The sequence below is a fragment of the Strigops habroptila genome, chromosome 1 (genome assembly GCF_004027225.2).
Source record: "Strigops habroptila isolate Jane chromosome 1, bStrHab1.2.pri, whole genome shotgun sequence".
NCBI classification, from domain to species: Eukaryota; Metazoa; Chordata; class Aves; order Psittaciformes; family Psittacidae; genus Strigops; species Strigops habroptila.
Genome location: NC_044277.2, coordinates 85,623,272 through 85,647,903, shown reverse-complemented (window position 1 = coordinate 85,647,903; position 24,632 = coordinate 85,623,272). Strand labels below are relative to the sequence as shown.

At 46.4% G+C, this 24,632-nt stretch overlaps 1 protein-coding gene across 1 annotated transcript; it reads left to right on the top strand.

The window, feature by feature from the left end:
• The first annotated feature begins 7,421 nt into the window (after positions 1 to 7,421).
• On the top strand, positions 7,422 to 21,175 carry IRF4 (interferon regulatory factor 4). The gene is made up of 8 exons (XM_030477243.1): positions 7,422 to 7,680; positions 8,177 to 8,363; positions 9,131 to 9,219; positions 9,780 to 9,921; positions 11,884 to 11,991; positions 13,273 to 13,626; positions 17,398 to 17,510; positions 19,353 to 21,175. Exons 1-8 carry the CDS (start codon positions 7,477 to 7,479, stop codon positions 19,494 to 19,496), a joined length of 1,341 nt encoding a protein of 446 aa, XP_030333103.1. The 5' UTR covers positions 7,422 to 7,476; the 3' UTR covers positions 19,497 to 21,175.
• The last annotated feature ends 3,457 nt before the right edge of the window (positions 21,176 to 24,632 follow it).

Genomic DNA, 24,632 nt, shown 5'->3' with positions numbered 1-24,632 from the left:
CATGTGTGCAGACACACAAAATCCAGCATGTTGCTCCCTTACAAAATGAATAAATCTTAGAGCACCCCAAGAGTAAAGCCAGCTCTTGCCAATACTCTTAGACCGGAAACGCTCATGCTCTGTGGTTCCAGACGGCTACATCAGGTGGTCTGGATGCTGGAGCACTACCCAGCTCCTATCCTTCATATTCTTCTTTGGTTGGTCCTTTGGCTTCCCAAAGGAAAATCCCTTCTTTTACCACTTGATTTCCCTACCTGTCTCTCAGAGCACTTGGCATTTTCCCCAGATGGCAGTGGTATTTATTAATTACCTCTTATACCTGCAATAGAAACAAATACATGTTAGATATCCTCCAGCAGCTTTTGCCCTTAAGGATATGTGATCTTAAAATGGATGTATCCAGGTCATACAGCTTTTCACACATTTCTGCATGTTGACGAAGACAGTCCACAAATCCAAACATGAGTTATTCCTCATTTCAGAAGTCTGCTTGTAAGACACACTCTGCTTCTATCTCTTTTTCCAGTCAGCGTGAGGAGTGTTGGAAAGCATCAGAAGCCGGTTGTGAAAGGGCTGTTCAGTTGTACCCCTCCAGATCCTAGCTCCGCAGTTCAGCGTGGCATTTGGGAAAATGGAAATGTTATGGGGAAGAGAGTTAATAATGATCCAAGAATAACCAGAGATCCCATGAAACCATGTAGAAAGATAAATAAGATATGGAGAAAATTAAAAAGAAATCATGAAAATACCTCTGATTTAGGTGCAAGTATATTGATTACATTATCATCAAAACAGTCTCCAGCTTCCAACAAACCATGTTGCTGCCAGCGGAGCATTCACCACCAGCAGTATGATGTTGTAGGAATGAGGTCATTTGGCATTTGAACTTCTCCAAATGGTAGAGGATGAGAATATGATCTTGCGGACAAGCTGATGAGCATGCTCCTCTCCTTCCCAAAGCAAGGACACCTCTTTGCTAAGATATGCGCCTCTGACTATGTCGGATGATACCTGTGTGGAACTGAACTTAATGAAAAACCGATTGGTTATTTTTCCATACAAGCTCAATTAATCGCTGGCTATCTTTGGATTTTAGCACTAATGCAGTAAGTGAATTTATCAATGGCAATTCCGAATCTGCATTTCTATTGCTTCAATAAACCACACTGCTCATGAACCTGTAATTGTGAAAGTTCTTATTGAACGTCATGGGTTGTATAGTGTTGAACTGGTTATAATCATAAATTAAGCCTGCCTGCATCCAGCCCTTCTGATCTCCGAGGACTGGCTGGAATGCAAGGGGGTTTGTTTTCTGCTGAATTTCTATGCTCTTACTGCAACAGACATTGACGGTATGACCTCTCCCTTCAGGTGCCTGATGGGACCTGAGCCCTTGTGGCACAAGCGGCAGGGCAGTGATGCTTATACTGCTGAAGCCTTTCATCCCCCAGTTCCAGCAACACAGCCCTTCGGTGCCTGTTTCATAAAACAAACTCCATCAGCCGAACAATAGCTGCCTAAGAGCCTGCTGCTCACCCAGAGGAGCCTCCTTCCCCAAGGAGCGGGAAGTCCATAAGAATTTTGCTGTTGGTTTGCAGAGCTGAAGGTGTCAACCCAGGGTTTCTAAGCTGTCCTGGCAACCCAGCACCGGGGAAGTGCTGCTTCTACACTGTGTTGGATGGATGCGCACACCAACCTTTTCTCTTCAAAGGAACGCCACAGGATATCTCAGGTGTTAGGACATGCGGAGAAAGGCTATTTAAGTCCCAGGCACAGGCTGACATACAGAGGCATGATGGCAGCCTCATGAAAGGCAGTTTGAAATATTCTTGGCTACTAAGCAGAGGGGAAGTACGTGAAAAGAAAAAAAAAATGTACACTGAATCCACCCAAAATAATCACAACTGGACTGTGCGACATTTCTGCTTAAAGGACATGGCCATGCTCGCTGGTTTGCTTTATTTCTAACAGTTTAAAATGACTGTGTAATTAGTAATATGGAAGTTATATGAAAGACTAATACTGTTTCAGGAGTCACTATTTTAGATGGAGGAACTTGCAAATATCCTCCCCAAAATGAGAAGAGAGTGCTTATGACACCAGAAGTTACCACGATAGAGGTTGCTTAAAACTGCCTGTTGCAACTCATGTGAGACTGCTTACAGAGTGAGTGCTTTGCTGGAATAAATCAAGGTAATTGGGAATCTTGCCCAAATTTCCATGGCCTCTCTGAATTCCATCAATGCCATCCATGGTATGAAGGTCTTTCTGCTATGTGACTTGTGAACTCAAGCCCATGTCTCAGAGTTGTTGACTGAAGCATGGGGTTGTAAAGTTTTAATAATGCTGCTTCTTGGGGTCTGAGTTGGGCTTCTGCTTTGGGCAGTGGAGGGCACCATCTCACAGAGACTTGCAACCAAGGATTTGCAAGGACTCCCAAGGGAAGAAGGCACTCAGTGTTAACCAGTGCCAACAGCAAGGTGCTGAGTCCTCAAACATCTCTCAAGAAAGAGGTTTTGGGGCAGCTAAAGATGTAGACAGGCAGCTGTGGGCTTTTCAAAACCACTTCTAGGGGCTTAACCCACTTCTGAAAACGCATGTACCAACGTCATTTGTCAAGGGCTTCAGCACAAGCTGTGCTGGGTTTCTGAAGAGCCCTGGTCAGGGGTCTTCACCCAAGGCTAGAGCTGGACCACTGGGGAAGGAGCCCACTCACTGCTGCACTTCTGCTCACTGGTGGGTCTGCGCTGGTATGCAGTTATGTGGGGACCAGACCTTTACTGCCCATTGGGACCTGCCACCACAAGCGCATTCCTACCGGAGCTGCAGGCAGCTGGATGGCCAGCGCAACCACTGCAGCCCTCCCACCCCAGGCGGTAGCAGCTGAGGGAGCGGGTGCCCCTGGGCAGGTTCCTCCTCTGCACCCAGGAACTTCCCCTGCACTGTTGCCTGAGAGGACTTCTCGGTCTTTGGCATGGGGAGAGCCCCTGAAGGAGCCACAATCTTCAAAGGGCCTCTGCTGCAAGACACATTGCCTCTGGCGTATTTCCAACTGGTCCCTCTAGCTTAGAGCCTGGGTTCACCCGGTGGGTTTTTATAGGGAGGCAGGACAGCCTTTGCACCCAGGAGAGTAAGGTCAACCTTCCTGAAGGAAAGGAGGAGTAAACTCTTGAGTGTAAGAGCATTTAACATGTCTGCCCTTTGGCTCAGCACTGCACCTTTCGGTAGCGACCCATTTCAGAGAGCCCCTGGCAGCTCAGACATCTCTCTTTGCTTTTCTGCCTTGGATGCAATTCCCAGGTGAGTCAGCTGGGACTTCAGAAGGGTCTGGTGAAAGCAGAAGCCAGCTTTCTAAGTGCTGAGGGTTTGTGAGCGACTGTTGAGAAGAAACAGTCATTTTTCCTGGCATGCCTTTAGTCAGTGTGACCTTAAGAGTGTGAAAAACAGGGGCCCGGCGGTGGCTGCCGTGGTTAAATAGCAGCAAGTGTGCTTTCAAAAGAGGCCTTCAGTCACTGACACAGAAAACTTCCATGAAGGCAGAGGGGCTTTTGGGTAAGGTTTGAAGGGTCAGGCACTTGCAGTGGCATGGAAATCACTAGAAACAGATGAACAGGCTGTGTGGTGCTGTAAGTGTTCTGATCACCAGCAAAGCCAGCTAGGGAGGAATTGTCTCTTAGCATATGCAAAAAGCACCCAATGAAAGTTTACCGGCACACTGCTGCAGCACTTAATACGGACACCACATTTGTGTTATTGATCAGAGTTTTCTACTTTACAGACCAAAATGGTGGTCCTTAATTTTTTTAATTAATAATTTTCATTTCTCTCTTAAATGGAAATGGCTGATGTCCAGAAACCCCAGGTTACGAAGTCAGCAAAGCTAATTAGGTTAGCATGTCTTACTCCTGAGAAGACTTACTTGCAAAGGCCGAGTGTGCATGCAGGGATCTGGCTTTAAGCATCCCCTCTGACATTTAGGCAACTGGAGATAGTTTTCTAATAGAGTTCTTGCTGCACAAAGATGGCAACCAACCACCCAGCCAGGTAATTTCCCACATATGCATGGTCTGAGGTTTTTATGATTGACTTTCTTCTCTCTTAAAGATTTCTGAATGTGTAACTCATCTACCTCTCTATGTATACATGGATTTTTTGGACAAGAACAACTATTCTTCTTTTCAAAATATTCTCCAGCATTAGAGAAAGATGGTTTTGGTTTTTGGTTTCGTGGGGTTGTTTTTTTTTTTCCCTCTGAAGGATTTTGACCTAATGCAGATCAAAGCTGCATGTTTTACGCTGGCCCAGAATTTGTTGTCTTAAAAGCTGCAAAAGAAAGAAGCCATCAGAAGTGCTTATTTTTATAGTGATATATTTCAAGATGGTTTTATACTTAATGAAGTTACAGTTGGCGCCCTGAGTACCACAGTGGCTTGCCCTTAGGAATCGAAATTGGATTTTTAGAAAGCCTTTCAGATGCCTTTTAGTAAAGCTGTGGTTGCTCGTCTTGATTTATGGTAGCAGTCACCTACAATCTCAAAGATGTATTTTAATGTTTCGAAGGTGCCTTAACTCGTGACTGAGAAGATTTCAGATAGGCACTGCCAATTCTTTCTTTGGAGGATGGATGGTGCGTTACACACCCGATACCTAAAAACGCCTGCACTTCCCACTTCTCCCTCAAAAAGTGGTGATAATTACATTTAAATTTCAGAAGATGGCGTTGAAGATTTGCAATTAATATCCTAAACTCCACGTGTACCCTCCGCTCCGGCAGCCTGCCAGCACGGCGCGCAATGACTGGTTTTTGATCTGATACGTTACAGCAGAAAGGATGTGGATGTGTGTTGGAGACGTTCAAACAGAACAACAACAAGAAAGTGCCGTGGCACCAAACACGTGTTTGAAACCCGAAAGACTTTCATGCGAGCCGGGACCTCGCTCCTTCAAACCCCCTTCCCCGGCTCCCGCCATTCTGGGGCAGGGGACCCAGCGGGCGGGCGAGCCACGGTCACCCACCACCCAGCCCGGCTCTGGGGCCGGTATCTAACACGGGCTTTCCCGGGGCAGCATCCCCCGAGCTCAGCGAGGGGGTTAACGGCTGCCCCCGGCTCCGGCTGCCGTCGCCCCGTCGGGGCTCGCTGCCTCCCGCCTCGTCCCCCGTTTCACGGGCTGCAAAGCACGGGGCGGGCTCGCCAAGGGAGAGCCCGAGCCCGCCGGGTCGCCCTCGCCCCAGGGGTGTGTTCTCATCCCGCTCCGCGATCCCGGCTCGGTGCCCGGGCAAAGCCGGGTTGGGTGGCAGGGGTTGCCGGCGGGGGGTACCAGCCCCGGCGCGGCGTGAGGACGTGGGTGCGCGGCCGGATGCTCCCACCGTGCCCCTGAGCCGCCCGGGGGCCCGGCCGGCGCCGTCTAGCACGTTTCTGGTGGGTGTAGCTCGCTGGGTCTTTTACAGTAAAAGCCGCCTAGCTCTCATAGGTAGGAGTTTCCCCAGGCTATTTATGTATATGTGTCTGTCTGTATAGATTTATAAAAAAAAACCACCCAACGCGGACGAAGGGAGGGCGCCGGGCTGCGCCCCCCCCTGCCCCGCGGCCTGTGTTTACCAGCAATCGGTATGTGTCACTGCCTCAGATGTTTTCCAGCTCGCAAAGTCCCCGCTCCCCTCCGCCGGCTCCACCTCCGGGCCGGGGCCCGCCTTCCCCCCCCGCCCCCCCGGGCACGACGCCCTCCATCATATAAAGAAACTTCCCGGGGCCGCCGGCCCAGTCGCGGTGCGCCCCGTCTCAGCAGCCGCTTCGGCAGCCGGCGGCCCCTGTCTGCTGTCAGCGCCGCCACACAGGTAAGCGCCGGCGGCGGAACACACCGAGTCCCTCCGTGTCCCTCCCCGGCCCCTCGGGCCGCCGCAGCGCTCCGCCCGCCCGGCGGCTCCGGCAGAGCGGGACCCGACGGGTCGGGGAAGGAACCGGCGATGGGTGATGCGGGCACCTCGGCTTTCCCTGGGCTGCGCTTCTCCCGCGGCTGTCGGCACTTGGGCGAGCCGTTTGGCTCTTTTAAAATTATTGTTATAGTATTTTCCCCCTAATTAAAATTAAAACAGTAATTAGTACCCGCTCCGTTATCTGCTCCCGAGGTGAAGGCGCACACCAGGCGCCGGCCCTGCCGGTTCCTCCTGCCCTGGGGAGGGTCGCGGGAGCGGGTGTGGGGGATCTGCTTCATCCTCTGCCTAATGGGGGGGAAAGCACTTTTTGGGGATCTCTGCAAGGGTTCCATGCGTGGGGGAGCTGTGGCCCTGGCCACCCGCAGGCACCCTGGGGAGAAGTTCGGGTCCCGGGTTTGGTGTCTGGGGGGATGCTGCTGTCTGAGGAGGCGTGTAAGGAGTGCAGAGGTGTTTACCTGCTCCCAACTGTGTGCACTTGTCAGACAAGGCTCTCTCAAGGAAGTCTCCCTGTGTATAGAGAGAGGCAAAAGCTGCAGGTGAGGAATCACTTTATTAGATGTAAGGGGGGGGGAACCCACCAAACTAAGCTTTTGGGCACCTTTTTAGCTCAGGGAGACAAACCTGACACGAGGCCCCCATCACTGGTGTTGAGGTCCTCGTGGTAGAACCTTTCCAGTGGGTGCCCATCACTGCAGAGCTGCACAGCTCCTAGTGCTCTGCACGTAGGTAGGGCTCTGGGTGGCTGCCTGCAAGCTCCCGTGTGCCTGGGGAGAGTCAGTGCCCTTATGCTGGGCTCTGTGGGTTGCTGTCTTTCCACTTTTAGGTATTTGCTATGTATAGCTTTGAATGTTGCTACATATGCGTGCTGGGAGCAGTTGGAGGGGTAGATATGTATAGGACATCATGTGTTCAAATGTGTCTTGCGTAAGTGAGCTTGTGAAAACTACTTTGATGTTATAGTTAGATGCCGTATAAATCATAACCGTACGTGAAGCTCTCCAAATTGTGTGTGCGTGTCTAATGTTACAGATGTGCAGTCATGTGCAAATACATTTTTGTGCAATTTTTTACCTTTTTGGTTAAAAAGTAGAAAGCCCAGTTGAACTCTGAGCAGGAGAAGGGGTTTGTGCCTCAAGTCACCTGCGATGCGAATTTCAACAGCCCATGTATGTTCATGCAAAACAGTGTCGGGACAGGGGGGAAGTTTGTCAAAGTCTGCAGCACCAGTGGTGCCTGGGGAGGACTGGGGGGGCTGTGCCTGGTTTCCTGAGGCTCTGTACCGTGTTTCCCAGGGCTCTCCTGGAGCCCCCCTGTATGCTGTAGCTGCTGCTTGGGGCGATGCATGTGGTGCCAGGGACTGGGGACCGCTGCCAGGGCCCTACATGGGGACTTAGTCCATCACCTGACCTGTGGGTTTTCCTCTCCCTCCATCCTGCCCCTCTCCCCCTCCTCTGCAGCCCCCCCAGACAGCCAGTGTGTGTGTAGAGGTGGGCTCGGTGAGGCACCCCTAAACCTCCCACCAGACCCCTGACAGGAGTGGCATGAACTTGGAGCCAGGCGAGTGCGGGATGAACTCGGTGAGCTGTGGCAACGGGAAACTCCGCCAGTGGCTGATTGACCAGATAGACAGCGGCAAGTACCCAGGGCTGGTGTGGGAGAATGATGAGAAGAGCATCTTCCGCATCCCCTGGAAGCATGCCGGCAAGCAGGACTACAACCGTGAGGAGGATGCTGCCCTCTTCAAGGTAGGGCTTAGCCTTTGGTTAGGGCTGTGGGACACAGCCAGGGCAGGAGGGATGCCTGGAGGCTCTGCGGTGGCTCCTTGCCATCCTGTCCTTACCACCTGGTTCTGCTGGGCGCCTGCAGCTGCCGCTGCCTGGCTGGTGCTCCTGGCTGTGCCCTGGTGTCCCCATGTTTGGAGGATGAGACAGCCTGCCTTTCGGGCTCTCTATGTGGAGCTAAATGCTTGTGGGACTGTGGCACATCCATTTCCATATTCATCTTGGATTATTTTCTCCCCTTTCTTGTGCCTGGTAAACCATTTTTCCTACTTTACTGTGCTTCTTTTTTTCTTAGGCTAAACATGTAGGGAGTAAACTCATGCACATATAAGCACAGATATAGATGCTGTTTCAAGTATTGTGGGCTTGTACCTTGTAGTTGATTATTTTTCTTTTTTCTTTTCTTTTGTTCTTCTTTTTTTCTTTTTCTTGCTCTTTTGATTATCTGAAATATTTCCAGGCTTGGGCTCTTTTTAAAGGAAAGTTCAGAGAGGGCATTGATAAACCAGATCCCCCTACCTGGAAGACAAGATTAAGGTGTGCTTTGAACAAGAGCAATGACTTTGAAGAACTGGTGGAGAGAAGCCAGCTGGACATCTCAGATCCCTATAAAGTGTACAGAATAGTGCCAGAAGGAGCTAAAAAAGGTAAAGCATCTCAAATTCGCTGTGTAACAGAGTATGAATATGTCTCATTGTAAGCACATGAGGACTGAAGTGTGCTTGTATGGAATGGCCCTGCGGTCTTTTAAAGTCTTTTAAGGAGCCAGAATACCGGACTCAAGTGCAGCTTGTTCTGATGGCTTCAGAGGCCGCATCTGCGGGAGGACTGCTGGCATTTGAGTTGGAGCGTTGAAAGGGAGCCCTTGCAGAAGATGCAGACAGGCGCCCTGCACACTGCTGGGGGAACTGCTCTTTTAGCTGGAGCCTCCTTGCCAGTTCTGTGTAGCAAGAGCCAAGCAAGTGGCTCAGGGGACAGCCAGAAAGGAAAATAAATGGCTTGCTGAATCTAGGTTTTGAATACAGGGAAGGGCAGAAGTGATTTGAGCAATAGGTAACTGGTGGGAGGAAGGGATGCACAGCCTGCAGTCTCCTGGGCAGAGGCCAGGGTCACTGCCAGGCAGGGCTTGCAGGAGGCAAAGACTTACCAGGGCCTGGGGAAGACATCATGGAACACTGGGTATGGCTGGGCAGCATGTTCCTGTGGGGCACTGGAGAGCCCAGCAGGACTGAAGGCATCCTGGAGCTGCCTGCAAGCGAGGGCTGGGAATCCTGTCGCAAATGGGTGCTTGAGAGCACTTTAGTCCTCTGCTTGGTCAAAAGCAGGTTGTATGGATTTCTCTTCAGTGTGCCAGTTTCAGATTTCCTCAAGATGTGGTTGACATCATTTATTTTCATCCCTCTGGTGAACACAGGTGCAAAACAGACCAGCATGGAGGAGCAAACGTTAATGATGAACCACCCCTTTCCAATACCATCTCCTTACACTTCACTCCCATCTCAGGTATGGCATCAGTTACACATTTCACTTGGTGCTTGTACATTGAGCAGCATCGTTTCTGTGTGATGTGCTGCCTGTCTTTGCTTGCGTGGCTCTCTAGTTCTCTCTGGGAAGAAACTTTATTATGAAAACTGAGAAACTGAGAAGCAACTTTTGTAATGTCATATGAGGCCACAGGGCAAGTTGATTTCCCTTGGTGTTGTTTAACCCTGAGTAATAGCTGTTTTCTGCTGGATGATAGATATTAATGCACTGCCATTCTTTTGATGCCAGAATGTAAGCACCCAATGAAGCCTTGCTCTTCCAAGCAGACATTTACCAGCAATGCTTTGACTGCCTTTTGTTATTCCACCCTACTTATTATTTACGCCAGTGGTGAGAAGTTCATTTGAAAGCCTCATTGGTGGTGGTGGCAAGGTGCCAGACATGTAGCCTGGGCAATGCTTAGACCTCCATGGGCTTTGGCAGAGAAAATCAAGGAGCTGAGATGTGAAAGCTGATGTAATGCCTAGCATTAGTTTTGACAGCTGCTGAGTAAAAGAATATCTCGTTAAATTGAATAGGTACCAAACTACATGGTCCCCCACGAGCGGAACTGGAGGGAGTTTGCCCCAGAGCAGCCGCATCCTGACATCCCCTACCAGTGTGCCAGCGTCCCCTTCGCAGCTCGCAGTCATCACTGGCAAGGGCCCGGCTGTGAAAATGGTAAGACGCTCCCATTTAGGGTTGCTTGCTGAGGCTGGTCACCTAGAGGGACTGCAGATTCCAGGTTTCTTATTCATGGCTTTGATTGGAATTAACAGAAGTGGCTGGGTTCCTTTCAAAGGGAGAGTCACGCTGTCCGTGGCAAAAGCCTTTGTCCTGGCTCTTGCTTTCATTGCCACCATATGTGTGGTGGCAATATTATGGCATACACAGTGCTCTGAGTTGATACAAGTCAGCCCCCGCAAAGTCCTCAGTTGTCTCAAAAGCCCTGAGCAATAAGAAGTCAACCAACTCACTGCTAAACCCCAAATGGGAACATGTGTTCTTTAGCTTTGCTTTCTGATTTTGGATCTTTTGAGGCACACATCAGTGAGGTTTTTCCCTCCAGCCTTGTGGGTTAGAGTGGCATTATTCTCCCAAGAGGAAAGATGAAATTATTATTTTGTTTTAGTGCTGCAGCAAATGGGACAACTTGTCATGGATTGAGTCTTTCTTGGGGCTGGTACAGCAGAAACAGAATAAAAGGACGTTCCCTTCCCCAAAGATCTCACAGTACTAAAACCTAACATAACCATGGCTTTCCAAGCTCTGCATCCTTAGGAAAAAGCCTGAATCATGAAAATTTGCAGTGCTAAAGCCTGCAGGGGATAAAACATAAGAGAAAGGGAACTGTATGCTGTAGACCCTTGCAGATAACTCAGCTGAGGATGCAGGCATTTGCTTTGTGAGGAGAAGCAGCTGGTTCAAAAGGGCAGGAAAGGGTGGGAAGTGAGAAAGTACTTCTTAGAGCAGATACTGCATTTTCAGAGGACACCTCTCAAGAAGTTTTGGTGCAGAGAAATCTTTGGGTCTGCTAAAAAGTAAATGCTTAGTGCACTGCAACATTTACTGGCAGTATATTGGAATTATTAGGCAGAATGGTTTGCAATTTGCTAATAAAAATTGAAGGTAGCAAGCTGGATGAACTCTGCCCTGAAGTACATCCTCTGCAGCAGTTAAACACAGGTTGCTGAATTTGGAGGCAGTTGGTGGTGGCTGGTATTGGGTTTCTCATTGGGCTCTAAAATGTGTCAAGAGATGTGGGTGTTTTGTATCTGCGTTGCTCCAGCTCCTGATCATGGTGGGTTCTGCCACGGGGAAAGGTAGCGTGCGCTTGTCTGCAAGTCACTTGCATCATCCTCCAAAGACTTTCATTGACATTAAGAAACAGAGGAAAATATCAAATGTCCATGTCCACTTACTGAAAGGCATCTCTTGAAACAGTCTACTAGTAGTCCTGGTAATAAAACCCTAACAATGTCCCGTAGCACAATTTTCCTTCCCCACTTTTTAAACAGTATGAACTCCAGCTTTATTGTTATACCAGTCTTTAGTAAAATTCCTTATATGAAATGGATTGTTTTATCAGGCCACTTTTAAGAGCACTGAAGTCTAGTTAAAAATGTAAATTATTTCTGTACTATTATTGTGCTATTATTCTATAATATTATTCTATAATGTATTATAGACTATATTCTAATGTATTATTCTGTAATGTATTCTAGAATAATACATAATATGTTACAGAATAATACATTCAATGTAAAATACATTCTATAAGATATATTCTATATAGAATAATACATTCTATAATGTATTATAGAATATTACATTAGAATAATAATTAGAATAATGTATTATTCTATAATAAGATGTTAGGTAAGGAGGAAGGACTAGGAGGAGTACTGAAATGTTAAGGGAGTATTTCATGCAGACCCAAATAAAAATGCCCAAATCATATCTGGAGAGATTGGTAGAGTTGGCATACCTGGAAAAATTGGGAAATAGATCCTTTTTAAGAAGGGGGAAAGAAAATGTTCCTGGTGGACCCAGAAAATCTTGCTTTTGAATCACTATGACCTCTGCCCAAACTTTTCTTTTAGGATTTAGGCAGCTGTCACTGACTTTTGTTTGTGAAAACAGGTTGTCAGGTGACAGGAACCTTTTATGCTTGTGCCCCTCCTGAGTCTCAGACTCCTGGCATCCCGATTGAGCCAAGCATAAGGTCTGGTGAAGCCCTCGCCCTGTCAGGTAAGGTCCGTCACCCTCCGGGCTTTCTGGGGAGCTTGGCAAGAGACTCCCACTTCTGACTTGCCCTGGCACCATCTCTCCTTTCTGATGTAAAGAAAAGAAAAAAAGAAACCTCTTTAGTGAATGGATTTGGTGTATGGTCTTAAGCCTCTGTTTTCCATGATACTTCAGCACATGTAGCCCCAGCTCCAAGGGATGTAGGTGGTTAAAGTTACAGAAGTGCTTCTCTGGCTCACAGTGTTAGTTGCTGGATTGCTTTGGTGAGCCACCAAATCAGGCCTTCCAGTGGAGTTTGGTAGTTTTGGGGGGTCAGTGACTTTTCTGATTTGGGAGGAGCCCCCACGAAACTTGATGTTAGCTGGGTAACTTGCTGTGCTCCTGCTAGTGCCATCTGGCTTTGCTCTGCTTCGTTATTCCTGGTGAAAGTAAGGCATTCGGGAGAGAAAAGGGACGTTATTTCAGTCAGGTTTGCAGATGTCCGGATGCTGGAGGACTTTCTGAATAACTCTGGGATAAGGTGCGGGAATGTGCTTTTTACAGGAATACTGAATAAACCTATAACATGGCGCTTGGCAAGTTTCTTGTTCTCCTGAATCAGTCTGTCTGTCTGTATGTATGCATGCATGTGTGTTTGTGTATATGTATATATAAAAACATGTATTAAACACACACATATATATATTTTACATACATATGTATATTAAACACACACACACAAACATACGTGTATATACAGTGCTGTGTGAGTTCTTAGAGGTCAGCCAAGTTGACCAAATGGCCATTTGAAAGTAAGGCTGGGAATTTTGGGTATAGCCCTGTTGGAGCTGGAGCCAGCAGTAGCTTCTCTTGAGGCAGCTGAGTGCAAGTTTGCAGGTCCCCTGTGCAGAAACATCCTTTATGCAAAATCTGGGGAGAAACACAGCTACTTCCTCATAAAATGTGAGGAAGTGTACTGAGCTGGTGGGTTTAATTGTGACGTGAACTTGGAAAATGTGATGAACAATGACTTTTCTTTTTAAATGGAAATGTGAAGTTTGTGGGATGTTAGTTCCCACATTAGTAGCCCTTATAGTAAAATGAGGCACCATTAATGCTGCCATACCCGAAAAGTATTTATATCTTTATATGATTTTTGCTAATGTGAGCTTCTCTGTGGTTGTGATCACCAGGCTCAGATATCTCATGCAGACTTGTCTCTTGGCCTTACTACAGATCTGAAACGTAAAACATTCATACTAATGTATCACAGTGATTCTTTTTTTTTTTTCTTTCTCCTTGTAGATTGCCGACTCCACATCTGCTTATATTACCGTGAAATACTGGTAAAGGAGGTGACAACTTCTAGTCCTGAAGGCTGTAGGATATCCCATGGCCAAAGTTACGAGGTCAGCAGCCTAGACCAAGTTATCTTCCCTTATCCAGAGGATAATGGCCAGAGGAAGAACATAGAAAAACTACTGAACCACCTGGAACGAGGAGTAATACTGTGGATGGCACCTGATGGCCTGTACGCTAAGAGACTTTGCCAGAGCAGGATCTACTGGGATGGGCCTCTGGCTCTTTGCAGTGACCGACCCAACAAGCTGGAGAGGGACCAAACATGCAAGCTCTTTGATACTCAGCAGTTTTTAGCAGGTAATTCCCGCTGCAGATTTGATATTGTTTCTGGAGATGTTACCCAGTTGCTCTCTGGGTGACATCTTTATGGGAAGAGCTTTACGGGACTGCTCTTTTTGTGTGACCTTATGAATTACAGTAAGAATTACCCCTCACTTCTTCTGGGCAAGTGTAGTCAAGGAGTGGTAGGCTTCTGAATATTCCTGTCAAATTCTGCTCTCTGTGCATGTTCAATACCCCTTCACAGACAAGCAGGAGTGGACTGATGCTCAGCTGGTGGCACCCAAACCCCCACATATCTTTAAGAAGCGTAAGGAGGAACCTAATGAAATAGTCTTTCCACAAATTGAGTGACAGAGGAAAGTGGATCCTGATCTTGGATCTGCTAGCGTAAGTCCTGGGTAGGTCTGTCATCTGCACTTGCAGTGCTCTCAACTTGACCCAAAGTGAGCCTGAGGTCTTGCTCAGAGTATACAAACACCATCATGAATTTCAGTAGAAGAGGTTTTTTTCATATTCTGCCAGTGATTAAAAGATATCTTGGGGGTGAAAAGGAGCAGAGCTCCTGGAGCTTCAGGATTGCCTAATACTCTTACCAAGGATGTACATTATCTCTCCAGAGCTCTGTGGGAAGGTCTTGTTTTGCACAGGGCAGTACAGAGTGGGCAAGGGCACGCTTCAGGACCATGCCTTCTCCTTCCAGCATATGGAGGGAAGGGGCAGACCCTCAACTCCACTTTGCAGCACTTCTGAGCAGTTAGATTAGAGGGAGGAAAGCTGTACACCCAGGGAAACTGGCGGGAGACGATAATTGTCCCAGAGGACAGCGTGGGCATCAGGAATACATTTTGACCCTTTTTAGAGCTGTGTAGAATGGCTATATGTGAACTGTGTACCTATGGTTAGGTGTGTTTTCCCATTAGAAGAGGGCACCAGCACTGGCATGACCCTTTCAAGAGAATAATGCCCTGCAGAATTAAAAACACCAAACCCAAACCAAGAGCTTTAGCATACTTTATATTCCAGGGTTGATACACCATCCTAGCAAAATAGTCAGGCAAGAAACGCATTTAAAGAGAGAAATCTCACATGGACGTGACAATTGACAGTTAGAAAGGGGAATTTGAGGTCAGGGTATTGGCTTGGGCTTCAATCACATGCTAATTTAAAGACGTATAATTCTGTCTCTGATGATGGTTTTGGAAATCCCTTTTCCTTTTCTCAGGTGGTTTTTCAGATGTACTCTGGGTTCTTCCAAACGGTTGACAGGACATCTCTTTTTAGACACCTAACCCCAAAGATAAGCTCAACAGTAGTTATTTTTTTCCCCTCCTAAATTACTTATGCACCAACGCCTGTGCAAACCCAAGCATGTGGTTGGAGTCATAGTCTGTGGTGTGTGCAAAGTGAGTTTTTGCATGTGTTGATGCTCAGCTAGGTTTGTAAGTGACTTGCCATGGGTGTATCGCATCTGCATGTTAATTGAATATACTGAGGTCCCAGAGTTCAGGCAAGCTTAGAGATCCCCCACTTAGGAAACTGGGCCTTCCTTGGGAAGAGAGGCAGGAGATCTTTACCAGGAGAGGAAATCTTAAACAGCAGAGAAAAGGGCAGATGCAGAACTGCTATGCTCCGCAGCTAGGTGGACCCCATTGAGGAGCTGTATTCTGCAATGCAAACTGCACCAGAGCATCAAGGACTGTGTTGAGCAGCCTATACTGTTGAGAAGGCTAAAATGGCAGTAAGTCAGAAACCAGGTGGATGGTCTCTGGGGAGTACTGTGTAATGAAGACTAAATTGGGCTGGGTGGAGAGTAGGAGGCACTCCCACAAGTATTAGGGATTTGGAGAATTGCTGACACCAGGTAAAACAGGAGGGAAGAGGAAGGTGGAAGAAGTTCCCTGTTGTTGGTATGGTTGGACTGGCCTTTGATAGATCATCCTGCCTGGTCCTGTGGCAGCACAGAGGGAAGCAGGGCCCCATGGAAAATATCTCTTCTGACATAGAATCATAGAATCATAGAATAGTAAGGGTTGGAAAGGGTAAGACATACCTCTGGAAAGTCCACAGCACTTTTAGGGAGTTCTGGTGGAGACTGTGGAGAGAACTATGTGTTTTAAGTGAGCTGCCTGTTGTTTTACAACTATAACCAACCCTCCCAGTAAGACCAGTAGTCCCAAGCCAGGGTTAGGACACTCTGTGATAGCCACCGAATTGATACCTTGTTCTGAAAAGCTTGCAGTTAGAGTAGAAATGGCAGGAGTGTATTTTGGGAAAAGCTGCATTTGTTATGTGAAGTTCAAAGACTTTCCCTGTATGGCAGGGTTTGCTTCATTATAAGACATTGGTTTTAATATTAATTTCAACTTTTTCCAGAAAGCATGAACAGAGGTATAAATTAAAATGAAATCTTTACTAATCAACTATGTAGAAATACTGTATGTAACACAGACTTTAACAAGCATATTATGTAGATGGAATTTTCTCTTTTCTGGAAGGATATACAGTGTCTAAAACACAACACTGATTCTGGTCCGAGCAGAAGTCTCTTACGAAGGCCTCCCCTGCTGTCTTTCATCGGGGACACATTGACTGTTAGAATAATATCATTTGACCTTTTCCCTTTTTGTGCAAGGGTGTGGGTTAGTGAAGAGAATGCAGAAGCACAGAAGACACAGGCTCTTTTGCTGGCTCAATGCATGGCTTAAATAAGGTCCTTCACCTTCCCTTGCCTCCCTGACCCCTCTAAGCTCAGTGATGACAGTGGCTCCATGACTGTGTCTGGCTGAGGCTGAATCTCGTGCCTGGCAGTACTTTGAGTCTCTGAGTCTACTAAGCCATTGGCTTCAGTCCTGCTGTTGGGTGTCTGCTTGAGTGGGTCCCAGCTACTGCCAGCATCTGCTCCAGAAGGTTCTGCTGTTGAGGCCAAATAGAAACATTAATTGGAAGACATCCCAGTTTGTGCATATGAAATGACTTGTGAGACAAGGCAAATAGAAAATTTGCAGTTTTGTGACTAGCTCCCCCTGATCTGTGGGAAAGTCTCCAAACTCAGTGTATTTTCCTTACCTGACCTCTCTTATCCTCCCCTGGAGTTACTTCTCCCACTGTCCTCCAGGGTCATCCATTTAGAGCTCAGCCATCCACAACGTCTTTCTTACCAGCCTGTACCTGTTTTGGCTGAGACAGAGTTAATTTTCTTCATAGCAGCCCATGTGGTGCTATGATTTGTATTTGTGCTGAACACAGTGCTGATAACACAGGGATGTTTTAGCTAATGCTGAACAGTGCTTGCGCAGTTTCAAGGCTTTCTCCATTTCTCACTCTACACCATACAAGTAAGCTGGGGTGGACAAGAGGCTGGGAGGGGACACAGCTGTGACAGCTGACCCAAGGTTACCAAAGGGATATTCCCTACTATATGACCCTGTGGGCAACAGTAAAACTGTGGGAAGGGTTTGCCAGAGATTGCAGAGGTTGCTGTTGCTTGGGGGACTGGCTGGGCATCAGTTGGCTGGTGGTGAGCAATGGGAGCGATGGCTTTTTCCATCACTTGTTTTTCTTTGTCTTGTTTGGTCTTTTTTGTTTGGTTGTTGGTTTTTGGGGTGTTGGGTTTGGTTTTTTCTTTTTTTTGCCTATTAAACTATCTTTATCTCAACCCACAAATTTTTTCACTTTTGCCCTTCCAACTTTCTCTCCCATCCTGGTGGTGGGAGCGAGTGAGCAGCTGCACGGTGCTTGCCTGCCTACTGGGGTTAATCCATAACATGTCTCTTTCTCTCTTCCCAGAGCTGCAAGCCTTTGCTCACCATGGACGTCCGCTGCCGAGATACCAGGTCGCTCTGTGCTTTGGGGAGGAATTTCCAGATCCACAGAGGCAGAGGAAACTAATTACAGCCCATGTAAGTAGGAATTCTGCCTTACCTAAAGGAAACATATTCCGTGGAGGATGTGAGTCTGCCAGCCAGGCTTTTCTACCTTGTGTAGGTTCTGAATGAGGTAATAAATTCTTGGAAATGTGGCACCATCCAGACCAGGGTTGAATCCCCAGATCTGCCTAGGACTGACTAGTAGTCCTCAGTAGGGCACAGCACGTGATTTCTGTCTCTGCAGAGCATAAGCACCATCCGTAATCTCTTGCAAATCCCTTCAAAACCTAAAGCTGAAAAGTACTCTGAAAGAGCTGGGCCATGTTGTCATCACCATCCCAGTTGCACAGCACCTTGAGCTGCCAGGTCGATGCAGGACATAGTGTTTTCACAACTGCTGCACCTAAAAGTGCTCTAGGATCTGCATCTCAGGGACCTCAGCCCTTACAGGATGCAGGAGCTGCCCGTGCAGTTTCAGGGTTAAGGTAGCTGGAAAGCTCATGGGCTCACTGACCACAGTTTGCACACACTCAAAGCTAGTCTTTCAGGATGCTATCTGAGAAAGGGTGATGACGGAGACTGAGACCAGGTACTTTCTAAATTGTCTGTATTGGCCCATAAAACCACAAGAGAGGTGATAATGCACACATTGGTGGCAGGGCTTAACTTGCTGAATCCTTGGGAGGAAAACTGGTGTCTTTAATTTTTTGAAAGTCCCTGTCCCCATTTTGGCTTTCCAGCTTTCCATCCTTCCCTCATAGCATCCCCTCTCCAACTCCCTTCTTCAGCTCCTGACCCGGCAGCTTCTCTGTGTACCTCTTGCTCTTTCCAGAGCTTTGCTTCCCCCTTACCAGTTGCTCCTCAACCTGCTCAATCTCTTGGGCTGTCCCAGCTTGTGGGCTGGTGGGGCTCCATCATCCCACCAAACAGCTATGCCCCAGGAGCTGTATGGCTCACCTGCCCTGCTGCCTTCCCGTCTCCCCCATTGCAAGATGGAAGGTGCTCAGCTGCCTCCAAATACAGATGAAAAGAAGGGAAGGGAGAATTGGTGTGCCTGCTCCAAGGCAGTGATCCCTTCTTGGAGGTGGGAACCAAAGACAGGGTATTTTTCCTCCAAACTAGTGCCCATATCTTAACATGGAGGGGCTGGCTGACCTGCAGGAGAGGGTTGTGGGGAAAAGTTATCCAACATGTTCATCCCCAAGAGAAATGAGAGCTTCAGGTGCTTTTTCTCAGTGTGCAACTTAAATATTTGCAGTTACAGCCCAAAGCCCTGAGGTGGAACAGTGGTTTCTGAAGAGACAGAAGTGAAGGCAGCATTAAATCGTACAAATCTCTCTGCGTGGTTAAACAGATTCCGCATCAGCTTGAATGAACAGAAACAAGAGTAACCTTGGTGTTAGATTGAAGTCTGATTTCACACAGAGTCATTTAGCAATGTATCTCAGCCTACCTAGGGTCTCCAGCATTTAGAGTTCAGTCCTCAAAGTACTTTACAATGAAAGAAGACTTTCAGCACTTTGCATATGCATTTAAACAAGTAGAGTGGCCACAGACGTGTGGCCTATAGGCATCACTCAGGGACTGGCTAAAGGGCTGCAATTGCTAATGCAGCATTTGTGTCACTGGTCGTGCCCCTGTAAATGAAAGTCATGGTGGTAAGGAGTGTGTGCAGTTTAGCAAGGCACTTGGCAGCAGAACAGGCAAGGCTTAGCTTAAAACAGAGATAGTGAGGCCACTGACATAGTTTTCCCATCCTGGTAAGCAGAACTGTTTTGTCCTGCCTTGTTTTCAAGTTAAAACCTCTGTGATTAATTAAGATGAGGAGCATGAAATTTTGTCACATGTCTGATTAACATTTTGTCTGTTCTTAAGGTTGAACCAATGTTTGCCAGGCAGCTGTATTACTTTGCTCAACAAAACAGTGGACATCTTCTGAGAGGCTATGATTTACCAGAACTTGTGACTAGTCCAGAGGATTATCACAGATCTATTCGCCATTCCTCTATTCAAGAATAAGATCCTCAGAAAAGAGTATTTTTAAAGGCACTGTAAAGATTATGCAGAGTGGAGGAGCAGATCTGGATTGCAATTTAGAGATCCACATCACAGCTGGATGTGTTCAGGGGTTCACTATAGGAAAGTGAACTAGGACTACCATATTGTATGATACAAATGACGGGTCTTCAACTTTTGGATGCTACATCTCACATAGGTTCCACTGTTGCTGAGAATAACTCAAAACTGACGAAATGATTGCTATGTTTACGTTTGCTTGATGTTCTCCTTGGGTTTTGAGGACTGATTCTTATGGAAGACTTAAATCCAGAGTTTACACTGTTACATTTGCAGGGCTATTTATTTTGGATTAGTGATCTCAGGGAAGGTACATAAATTTGTGGTGTTCCCAATTTGAAACTGTAGCTACTATAGGTGCATAGCAAACGTAGATGGTTTGTTGAGACTAGCTAATACATGTAAGTGGTTATAAATTTAGATTCGTGTGATACCTATATTCTTGTATAGAATATTTCAGTGTATTTTTTAAAAACAATGCAATTCTTCAGAGACATATTTTTTTTAGTGCCTGACTGACATTTGTCCTGACAATGAATTTTGTTGCTGCCGCTGTTCTTATTGGATTAGCCCCCGTAATAGCAGTTTCTAAGGTGATGCATTTATGGTACTGTGTTAAGAAAAGTGATTGTTCAGCTCAAAGTACCTGTGAATTTAGTGGATAAACCGCTAAAATTCTAGAGTCCCGAAGAGCAGGTTTAAAAATAAATTACATTTTTATTATAATTGAAAGCTACTATGGATTATATATATATGCATTAGAATTAAGTTGACAGACCTTGAAAATAGCACAGAAATGGTCCTGCTAGCCCTTTTTTTTATGTCACATGCATGAGCCAAGTTAAAATAAGCACTATCTCTGACTTACAGAGAGCCAGCTCTGCTCTTTGTGTGCACTTGGAGCTTTCTTCCAATGGTACTGAAATGAATGTGAGAGTTCAAAGAGAGCAGCATTTGGCCTCCTGTATTAAGACGGTCAAGGAAATACTTGTTTTAACATTTGTTTTCAAAAATTTTACATAATTTGATGCGATTTGCAGCTTTTCATGATAGGATGCTGTTATAAAGACAAAGAGAAGAGATCTGTTGCGTATGCATGTCAGTGAAATTTTCTCGCTGGTGAGCAGACTGTGTCATCTTAGTAGCTAGCTCCAGAACATGATTTCCCCATGCTTAACAGACATACTTCACTTGACTTTCTAAATGAGGAAGAAAAACCAGTACTTGGTCTGGCAGCAGACTTGTGTTCTAGGGACTTTGAATTTATACATCTTAAAGATGCATACTCTCTTGGGATATATTATCCCCCTCCTTCTCCATAGTGCCAAGCGGAATTAACAGATCATTTTTACTTTGTTACTTGAAGTGTTTTTCCTGGCTAAAAGATTTTCTTAGGGGAGACCTCTTTCTTAGACATTAAAAACCACTGCTCTAGGTGATCTTCAGAGCTTCTGCATATGCTTTTGGCCTGTGCATACGTTTTACTGAAAGGGACTATTGTGTTCAAACTGAACTGGTACAATACAAATATTTGATGTGTTTTTCACTTTTTTTCTAGTGGTTGTTGCTTCATATGCTCATATGCTTCAGCTCACATCTTAGAATAAAGTCCTTATTCCGTATCAACTTGATTTGTATGTGTTGTTTTCAGTCGTGGGACAAATCTAACAGCAAATCTAACGCATGCGGTTCTGCACTGTGAACCTGGGCAGCACTGCTGGCTAAGTCTATGGGGAACTGTGTTCTAAGCCAAAAGTGCAGAGAAAGGTCAAAAGGTAAGGATTTTTGCTTACGAAAAGGCCTGCGATATTAGCTACAGTTAGTAGAAAAAGAGAAAATGGGGAGGTTGCCCTTTGGCTGTTGGTTTCCTGGACTACCGACGATGCAGCAGAGCCCTGCAGCTGGGGATCTGGTGCTCGTCCTGAGGGCTCTGCCCCTCATGGCCTCTGGGGCTGGGGACCAGGCCGGTGCCACCCTGCCCAGCTAAGTACTTGGAACCCTCTGACACACTGCTGTGCTGGTGGCTGGAGGTGGAGTTGGTGGCTGTTGGTAGCTATAGTTTCCAGAGTGCTTTCATGGGAAAAGCTGTGAAAGGGTGAAAAGGAGGATGACAAGTGAAATAAATAGTTAAGAATAAGAGTGAATTTCACCAGGCAGCCCCTGCTTACTGTAAATCAAGGTCCAGAGAAGGCTCTGTGGGTACAGTAGCATACAGCCAGAGCAAGGTGTGAAAAGTAGTTACAAGATTTGTGAAGTGTGGAGATGGGGGGAGGGCATTTTCTCTTTACTTGGAGGCTCCTCTTGACTGCCAAGGTGCATTATCATTTTTGGCTTTGGAAGGAGTGTTTAATTATTTTCCTTGAAGGAGCATCACTTAAAGTCCCTGGCTGTGAAGAGGGAAGAAGAGTGCCATATTCTGACCAAACACAGCTTGCTTACTTGGAAGGCAGAGAGATGCAGGTGAAAGACTTATTTTAACTGAAGGGGTTGAGTTATTTTTCTTGGAGGGATGGGGCTGGGGGAAGAGTAGAAGGAAAATCAAGCTGTCAATTTGTACCATAAATTATTTTGCACGTGAGGACATAAAAGCCGCATTTGACTTTTGTGACCATCTCTTGCTCTTCAAAATAACTAATGGATACGTAAAATGGAAAAAAAAAGCAATCAAAAAAACCAAACAAACCCTGAAAACATTTTCTCCTTTTAGTAGTTTTTTACAGTCACTATGTGAAAGCATTTGAAGTACTTCCTACCTCTGTTAACTCCTGTTTATAGTTTCTGAGGCCTGCTTCCTTCCTGTTATGATTTTGGTGGTGCTATAAATGACATGTTTTACTCCCATCAACACCAAAGGCATAGCTGGTGTTTTTCAAGCGATTTCAGTGTGCAGTTTGTGTCAGTATTGGTTTCTCTGATTTTAATATGGCCACTCTTTTAAAACCATTTCTTGAAAGGGTTTTGTACCAGAGCTCTGCAGCTGAAGTACCTATATTCGGAATTTGGTTCTGCTAAGTGGTTTTGCCTACTGCTGTAGACTGTATTAGCCTTAGAGGGATTGTAGGTTAACCAGAAATGAGGAGATAGATAGATACATTTTAAGCTGAAATACAGTGTAACAGGGTTTGTGGAAAAAACACAGGATTCACGTGAAAACCCCCGTGGCCTTTTAGGCAGGCATATGCATGCTGTTTACATCAGCATTTGTCAGCAGCGTGGAGGTGGGGAAACACCACTCTCGGCAGAGAGCTTTCAGGAAAAGGCAAAGCATTTTCTCTTGCATGCTCTCAGATCATTGTCTGTGTATACTTGTAAAGAGGCTGAGGTGGGGAGAGAGGAAGAGTACTTATCAAAAAAAAGAAGAAAGCAGCTGAGTAGCTTGAAACAATCGTGTCACCCAAGAGTTATTTATTTGTGACCAACTGCTTGCAAGTTTGGTCAGCTCTGAAGTCAACAGGTCCCTGTGACTTGGAGCAGTTAGGAGGTAGATGGTGTGCAGCTCATTCAAGCACTAAGCTTTCAAGCCTGTAGCCAGATAAGTGCATCCTTTTTGCATCCCAGTGGAGTGGTTACATCCACCATGTCCCACAACTGGTTGCAGTGCTGGGCTACAGGTACCAACCGCCCAAATTCCTGCAAAATGCTCAATGGCTTGGCTGTGCTGAAATGACAGCCAAGAATGAGCTAACTTAGGAGTATCAAAATAACATTCCTTGAACTATGGACATTGAATAACTGATGAAGATGCTGATTGGATGGGTTGCCATTGCTCTTTTGGCAACTGCAAGAGGGAAGGCAATCACCTGTGCTCAAGTGGAAACTGAAAAACAGGCCAGATGTCTTGTTTCTGGGCTTGGGTTTGGTTTTCCCACTTTGCGCTGGCAGCCTGTCCCAAAAGCTGATGTCAGAGTGGCTTTGCACAGAGTGGTGTTTCGCAAAAAGTCAATAGGCAAGAAAGGGCAGAGCCCAGCCCCTGTTTTCACCTCTTAGATAGGAGTAGCTTCATGCCCTGGGAAACAATGGTGATGAAGCACAGGACTTCATTCTGTAAATGTATATATTGTTTTGGCAGTGCTGGCGCAGCATGGCTACCTCGCACGTCTCTGCAGGCCAGCTGACAGTCTCCTGCCACTCTGGTTACACTGCTGCCCACTGCGGCCAGACACGGGACTGTGGCTGGGCACTCTCTGAAATCAGTGCCCCAGGCTTTGGCTATCATTTCATGCTCCTTTCAAAAGATAGGTCATGAGTTATGCACAAATTTTGCCTCTTAAGCTAAAAAAACAGACAGATTTGGGTGACTTCACAAACCACAGGTAATACGTGTCCTCTGCATTCCTGGGAAGTGGCTTCATCTTTGACCCTTTGGCTTGCTCTGTTTTGACTTCAAAACCAGCTTATGCATTCTTGTTCTAGAAATGTCTGAAATCCAAAGAACTTGTGGATTCTGGTTGGCCTGGCTGCACACCCCAGCTTTTAATCCCTTTCCTGGCCAGGCAGAAATGATGTCCATGTAGTATGAATGAAACCACCTACTAGAGGAAATTCTGCAAATGTCCATGTGAACCCGGTGAAGTTAGAGCAGATACTTGCATCTTAGTAGCTGAAATAGGTCTCTCAGCTGCATGAGTAGGATTGCAATGGGTGTGTCACCATGTGCTTGAAACACATTTCATTGAACTTACTTTCACTATGTTGTCCACCTTGCTCCTTCTCACTTCCTTTGTGAAGAGCACATGTTTAAATCTGGATCAGGCAGCTAAAGAAATGTCCTGATTTCTTCAGGTCTGCAAGACGCAGAATTTCTCTCTGAGCTGGTGGTGGCCAGTGCAGCACAGGCAGAAGTCAAACACATTTCAGGTTCAAACACTTCTGCTGTTTGTCTCCAAAATGCATTAGCCTGTCTCTGTCCATGGATAAGTCCTGCTCATGTATCAGGGGACTGTTTATATCTTGTAGTCTTGCGCCTTCTCCTCCTGGTCTAATGTAGGTACCAGCCTTGGTACACAGCCATGAAGAAATTTTCTTCTTTAGTGGTGACTGCAGCCATCTAGTAATGCACATTGCTAAATACCTTGTTGT

Excerpts from the sequence above, each read along its gene's own strand:
- IRF4 (XM_030477243.1), top strand. The coding sequence starts at position 7,477 with ATGAACTTGGAGCCAGGCGAGTGCGGGATGAACTCGGTGAGCTGTGGC. Across the intron at positions 11,992-13,272 it reads TGAAGCCCTCGCCCTGTCAG|ATTGCCGACTCCACATCTGC; the intron begins GTAAGGTCCGTC and ends TTCTCCTTGTAG. Across the intron at positions 17,511-19,352 it reads GGAAACTAATTACAGCCCAT|GTTGAACCAATGTTTGCCAG; the intron begins GTAAGTAGGAAT and ends TCTGTTCTTAAG.